Source organism: Vicia villosa, linkage group LG3, assembly GCF_029867415.1.
Source record: "Vicia villosa cultivar HV-30 ecotype Madison, WI linkage group LG3, Vvil1.0, whole genome shotgun sequence".
NCBI classification, from domain to species: domain Eukaryota; kingdom Viridiplantae; phylum Streptophyta; class Magnoliopsida; order Fabales; family Fabaceae; genus Vicia; species Vicia villosa.
The window spans coordinates 80,000,316-80,007,664 of NC_081182.1; the positions used below are offsets into that span (position 1 = coordinate 80,000,316).

General features: G+C 35.3%; 1 protein-coding gene across 1 annotated transcript; it reads left to right on the forward strand.

The window, feature by feature from the left end:
- The first annotated feature begins 1,716 nt into the window (after positions 1-1,716).
- LOC131662021 (neutral/alkaline invertase 3, chloroplastic-like) lies at positions 1,717-6,707 on the forward strand. Its single transcript, XM_058931695.1, has 7 exons — positions 1,717-1,912; positions 2,160-2,893; positions 3,600-3,765; positions 3,873-4,084; positions 5,232-5,725; positions 5,801-5,849; positions 6,140-6,707. The coding sequence occupies exons 2-7, from the start codon at positions 2,204-2,206 to the stop codon at positions 6,455-6,457; spliced, it is 1,929 nt and encodes a 642-aa protein (XP_058787678.1). The 5' UTR covers positions 1,717-1,912; positions 2,160-2,203; the 3' UTR covers positions 6,458-6,707.
- The last annotated feature ends 642 nt before the right edge of the window (positions 6,708-7,349 follow it).

Here is a 7,349-nt window from a genome sequence, read left to right on the forward strand (position 1 = left end):
TAACCCCAAACATCCACTGTCTCAACCACAACGGCACCAGAGCTCAAACCGACCTCATTCCCGTTTTCCCAACCCTAACTTTCCCCAATCATTACTCCATCGTCACTGGTCTCTACCCTCCCCACCATGGTATCATTAACAGTTTCTTCACCGATCCAATCACCGGCGATAAATTCACCATGGCAAGTCACGGATCTAAATGGTGGTTAGGTCAACCTCTATCGGAAACCCTCACTAACCATGGTTTAACCGCCGCTACTTACTTTTGGCCTGGCTCTGAGGTAATCAAATGCTTGTGGATTTACCACTGCATGATCTCTTCAACGCAAAACCACCAAACCACTATCTCTCTACCTCTCGATTCCTCCACTCACTTCCATCTCCTCGCTTCGCAAACCAACAACACCGCAACCACAACCACACGATTAACCTAACCTTCTTTCTTCGCATCTCTCTTCTTGTTAAACATCTTAAGTAATATATTTATTGTAGATATCTACACCTTCTAACACAGACCGGTCCTTTTGCTCCATGGACAAATCAATTGATGGTTCCAAATGAGTGAACATTCTGTCTTCAGTGTCAAGATCAGCATCCTTAATTGAAATGTTGGAATGATTTTTCATGGAAGGAACTGACATTGGAAAGGTAATATCACCAACCATTTTTGCCATTGAAGTGTCCTCTCGTCAATTTCCAAACAACGTTGTCTCAAATGGTGATTCACCAGAAATTTCAGTTGGCATGGAACTTAGGCTATCAGAATTGGGATAAAGGCGTTCTATTGAACTACTGCAATCCCCTACCCCATCCCCTAATAAAACTAAGTTGTTATACCACATCATCAATTCAGTCAAAGCCCAGTCAGCAAATAGGATAAAAGGGTGTGGTAAATCCAGGATTTATGTTTTGTAAGGGGCCTTTAGTAAAAAAAAAACTTCAGGGAGCAAAAAACAAAACACGTTATAATGGCATGAGGCTTAATATATTTAACCCTATAATATATATATATATATATATATATATATATATATATATATATATATATATATATATATATATGAGGAGGGTTATATTGACTCCAAGAGTAAGTTATAATAACTTACTCCACATCTTGACCATTAATTCTTTTCTATCTAATGGTTAAAAATAATAAGGAACTCTCTCTCTCTCTATATATATATATATATATATATATATATATATATATATATATATATATATATATATATATATATATATATATATATATATATATATATATATATATATATATATATATATATATAAAGTTATATTTACTTCAGGAGTAAGTTATTATAACTTACTCCAAATCTAAACCATTGATTCTTTTCAATCTAGTGGTTAAAAATAACAAGTAATTAAATGTGGAGAGAGAAAACTATTACTTATTATTTCTAATCATTAGATTGAGAAGAATCAATGGTCTAGATTTGGAGTAAGTTATAATAACTTACTCTGGATCCGAGAGTAAACATAACCCTTCTTTTATATATATATATATATAACATAAAGAAACACATATTCTTCTTAGGTTGAAAAATTAAATAGTATTCCGTGGCACTCAAAAATCTTCATTTTCCTTTAATTTATTTTTGAGGCCCAAGTCATGCCACAATATCACGTGCCATAAACAAAGAGAAAAAAAAATTACAATTGGAAAAGAAAAGAAAACCATCCAAGATAATAAGAAAATGACGAAAGCAAAACAAAAATGAAACAAAATAAATCGCTCATCTCAACTCTCAAGAAAGAAAGAAAATAAAAAATCGTGCAACAAGAATATAATTGGCGAATTTCATAACTATGCATTATCTGTCAGTTTAATCACGACACACAGTATCTGAAGATACACCAGTCTTCAGATTCTCTCTGATTTTCCAGTCAAAAGGTTCGTCCAATTCAAACAACACAATACACTTTTTCTCCACTTGCATCATTTACCCGTTGATAATCAAATTCTGTGATGTTTTGTTGATATTATCTTGATTATGTGACATGATATGCTATGGATTTGTTTTTGTTGAATTCATTCAGCTTTGATATTATTTGGCAATTGGTTATTATCATTAAATTTTGTTAAGATTTTGTTAAGTAATTCTCACTGGTTGATTGTAATCTAAATTTTCACTCTGCAGAAGCAAAATTTTAGCTGCTAGGGTTTCCTTATTTTATAATCAGCATGTCTTTGGGTACTTCCCAAGCAGTTTATCAGATTCTGTCTAGGGTTGTGCCTCAATCTGGGTATAATGAGCTTTATGGGAACACTTCGCAGTTGCGAGTAAAATGTAGGAAGAAACTGTCTTCAAGGCGTAGGTTTTTAATCGAGAGCTCTACTTCTAGCCAGTTAAGACCTCATCGATTTTCGTTGACTGCTGTCAGTTTTTGTGACTATAAGACCTATAGTCATCCGCGGTTACAGACATGCAAATGCCAACAGGCTGAAAATCTGAGTGGCATAACTTCAGGAGATGGGAACGGGGCGAGGTTTGCGAGTGACGTTGAGAAATCAAATTTGGTAAGCAATGTGATGAGTGCCAAGTCTGTCGTAGAGTTTGAAGATGTTCAATTGTTGAAACAGGAAAAGGAGATTTTGTCGTCTAATATTACAAATGGGAATATCTCGAAAAACTTTGACTCTGTTAGCATCAACTCCATTGAGGACGAAGCGTGGGATCTACTGAGGGAGTCTGTAGTTAATTATTGTGGCAATCCTATTGGAACTATTGCTGCAAAGGATCCAAACAGTACCAATGTTTTGAATTATGACCAGGTCTTTATTCGGGATTTTATTCCTTCTGGAATCGCTTTCCTATTGAAGGGAGAGTATGATATTGTTCGTAATTTCATTCTTCATACGCTTCAGTTGCAGGTAATCTCTTCGTCTTATACTAATGACAACATGTTTGAGCAACAGAAACACATTTGATCCAACTTCCCGTGTTTACATGTCTTTGATGCATATGTTCATTTTTTTATTGACCATGTTGAACTGATGGTTATGTCTTCACAAACTTAGTTTATTCATTAGTCATTACCGTTCAAACTTTGTCTACTAACCTAGCTCTATCTGCTTGTAAACTTTTTGGTGAATCATAGTACTACCACTCCTGTTCTTAAATATAAGACCCTCTTGACTTTTTCCTTGTCCCTTTTTATATGTCATCTTTCAAGTTTTCAACTGCATTTATTATTTCTTTATCAACATATTCTTAATTGTGTTACATCACTTTCCACAATCTATAATAAATAGTTAGATGAAAATGTTTACTAATTTGCTCTCATGAAAGGTAAACTTATAAAACAATACCAATTGTCAACAAATTTAATACCACAACCAACTTTCTTAATTCTTGTGATTTACTCAATGAGGTCCTATAAGAATGCTGAAAAAGCTTTTGCGTGACATTTGTCATTGATGTTAATTGTCCGTAATTAAAGGAAGGGGCGTTAATTAACACTTTTCATTAGTAATCTTTCATTGTTCCCACTTCTTTGTCTAAGACCCATTTGTATTTTCATGTGAGCTTTACTGTTTTTAATTCACTTAAGCATTGAACAAATTTATCCCATTTCAGAGCTGGGAGAAAACAATGGATTGTCATAGTCCAGGACAAGGTTTGATGCCTGCTAGTTTTAAGGTTCGGACAGTTCCTCTGGAAGGGGATGACTCTGCAACAGAAGAGGTTTTGGATCCTGACTTTGGAGAGGCAGCCATTGGCCGTGTTGCCCCTGTTGATTCCGGTAAAATAACTGATTGGATCTATAGAATCTTTCTTACATGGAAAACGAAACTTACTACAATATTAATACTTCTTGGATTGGTTAACTTATTGAACATGTGTTCTCAGGATTGTGGTGGATTATTTTACTACGAGCATATGGAAAATGCTCCGGAGATTTATCAGTTCAGGAGAGAGTTGATGTGCAAACAGGAATTAAGATGATTTTGAAGTTGTGTCTTGCTGATGGCTTTGACATGTTTCCAACATTATTAGTAACTGATGGTTCTTGCATGATAGATCGAAGGATGGGCATACATGGGCATCCTTTGGAGATCCAGGTATTTAAGATTTCCTTTCCTTTTTCAGTAGTGTGCTACTTATCAACTATTTCTTATTAAGTGTTAGAATCAAAGAATCAAATCCAAATATTTACTATTAGGATTAGAATTAGCAAGTAATATCTATTAGTATTTATTTTATATGCTATTATAATTAGAGGTTGGTGTAGTTTGAATCATAAATTCAACAAGGTATCAGATCAGGTTCTGAACTTCTGATCATGTAGCTAGTGGGGTTTATCACAGTTGCCGGCGGCCGCCGCCAAAAAAGTTCAGGCAAACTACCATATTTTTCCAGCCCTTCTGCATCTTTTTCCCGTGAGCCTCCCAAACAGTCTATTATTTATTTTTGACGAGTCTTATTTGGCTTTCGCAATGACAAATCTTTTCTCCTTTGGACCCTTCTTCGGCATGTATTTTGACGACCCTATCTTGGCTTTCCGCAATGACATATTTTCTCCTATGGACCTTTCTTTGGCATGTATAATCGGTCACTGCTGACACCATTGTGATCATTCTGGTGTAGCCAGTCCAGCCATCTGACCTACATCGTCATCGGAGCAGCCAATGCCAATAGTTCTCCATCGCTGTGTCATCCTTTCGGCATGTCTTCAAATACTCTATCATGTCATCCGAGTTCAAAATTTCTTCTGCTGCCGTCATTCACTCTCAATTGGTTGGCATTTCTGTCCTGCTTCTTTGTTCATATTCCTATGCTTCATCCAGTTATTCTTTTTCCATTAGTGTGTTTCTATGGGCATCTATTTGTAATTCGACCAGTTGCGCCTCCTCTGCTTACTACCACCGCCACAAATACTTTAGGCAGATGCAGCCTCTGTGACCCGACCTGAATTCTGAAATTACGCAGCTCATCGGTATCACTGAATGAGTGACGAAGCTTTTTAGTAGTTGCAGCCAATCCAAATCCTGAATGATTCTAATTTACCTGAGAAAAGCTCCCTAATAGCTAGATTTTTTTTTTTTGGTATTACTTTTCAAAGTTTTGTTTGCATATCAATTTTGTCAAATAAATTTATTGCTCAGCATTATGTACCCGAAATACCTAAAATTAAAGATGGAATTAGCTATCAAATAAACTTATCTAATGCGTATTTTCTTTTTGTTTTTTTTTTTTTTCTGTTTCTAGGCCCTGTTTTATTCTGCCTTACTTTGTGCACGTGAGATGCTTACTCCCGAGGATGGATCAGCGGATCTCATACGTGCACTGAACAATCGTCTGGTAGCTCTTTCATTTCATATTAGGGAATATTATTGGATTGATATGAAAAGATTAAATGAAATTTATCGTTACAAGACAGAGGAATACTCGTATGATGCAGTTAACAAATTCAACATATACCCAGACCAGATTCCTCCTTGGTTAGTGGAATGGATGCCAAACAAAGGAGGCTACTTAATTGGTAACTTACAACCAGCTCACATGGATTTCCGTTTTTTTTCGCTGGGAAACTTGTGGTCTGTGGTTAATAGTATGGCCACAGAGGAACAATCACATTCCATATTGGATCTTATTGAGGCCAAATGGTCGGATTTGGTGGCAGAGATGCCACTAAAGATTTGTTATCCCGCTCTTGAAGGTCAGGAGTGGCAGATAATCACCGGAAGTGATCCTAAGAACACGTATTGAATCTAACTTTCCTCTGCTTATGTTTTACTGTTATAATATTTTTCTCGACTTGATTTTATCTTTTGCAGGCCTTGGTCCTACCATAACGGAGGCTCCTGGCCATCACTGCTCTGGCAGGTTTGTTACAGTTGCAAAGTGTGATGCACTTGCATCCCTATTTATTTATTTTAGATTGCAATTAGTCGACAATAAAATGATATTGTTTGTGTACGACCGAGTTGTTCTGATTTCTAGCTACCATACTTTTTCACCTTAGCTCTTATCATAATTTGTCCTATTGAATCCTTTTCATCTTTCACATGCAAAATCCTTTCCTAGCTTAGCTGGTTTCTTCACCTAAGCATTGCATGTTTGAATTCGTTCAACATTCAAAGTTTCAACATAAAAAATGCCTATTGCTATTGCAGTTCACAGCTGCATGCATAAAGATGAATAGACCACATATTGCTGCAAAAACTGTTGAAATTGCTGAGAGGCGTATATCAAGAGACAAGTGGCCTGAATACTATGACACAAAAAGATCCCGATTCATCGGAAAACAATCTCAACTGTTTCAGACATGGTCAATTGCCGGATACCTTGTGTCAAAGCTGCTGCTTGCAGACCCAAGTAAAGCAAACATTCTGATAACTGCAGAGGATTCCGAACTTGCGAATGCTTTTATTACTGCCAATCCAAAAGGAAAGCGTGGGAGGAAAAATTTGAAGCAGACCTACATTGTATGAGTGTTTGATTGCAATTCATTTGGTTCTTTTTGGTCATCTGATAGGTTTATGTCCCATTTATTATTCATAATCTACTTCATTTTTCTTCTGATTAGCAGCATATTATTATAGAAACAGTATGCAAAATATATAGGTTTGATTATGATGAAATTGTGTTATACTAGTAAATGTTGTATATGTAATGGAAACATGTTAATACTTGAGGACCGAGTAGCATGCGGAAGATACAGTTAATCTAGATGATGAGAAACTTTTGTGCTACATTTCTAAAGGAAATATTTTCCCCCGGTCTGTTGATAATTTACTATCGCTTTTTGTAGCCATCTTAGTATAACCATTTGATGAAAATGTGCAGTGGTAGTATCCATATAATTCAAGGATAGCCACTTGAAAATCTTGGACCATTGAGATATTCTAATTGTAATAAACTAAAATTGGATTGGAGTGAGTTTTGGTACATCGTTGAATCTAATTGTTTCAATTTATTCTTGAACTAAATCTACATTATTGATTTGATATATTGGTTTGGAATTCCAAACCATAGAAAATAAAATTTACTAAATTGAATTGTTTTTTAAATAACCAAACTGTTATATAATTTTATTAAAAAAATTTAAACATGTTTTTATTATTAATATTTTTGATTACGGTTTGATTTATTTGTTATCTAATTCGGTTTTAAGAGTGTTTCTAAAATACATGTTTGAATCACTAACTAAACATGAGATTAGACCACCAACTTTCACTCAACTTATCATTTGTCTCACATTTTGCTCGAAAAACCCTTCCAATGGTTGCGGAACTTTGGAGCGGAACTTCCTCGAGGCTAGTCTTGTTAATTCTACAACAATTTTAATTTTAGATTCGTATCCGATAACAAGGATTTAAAAGC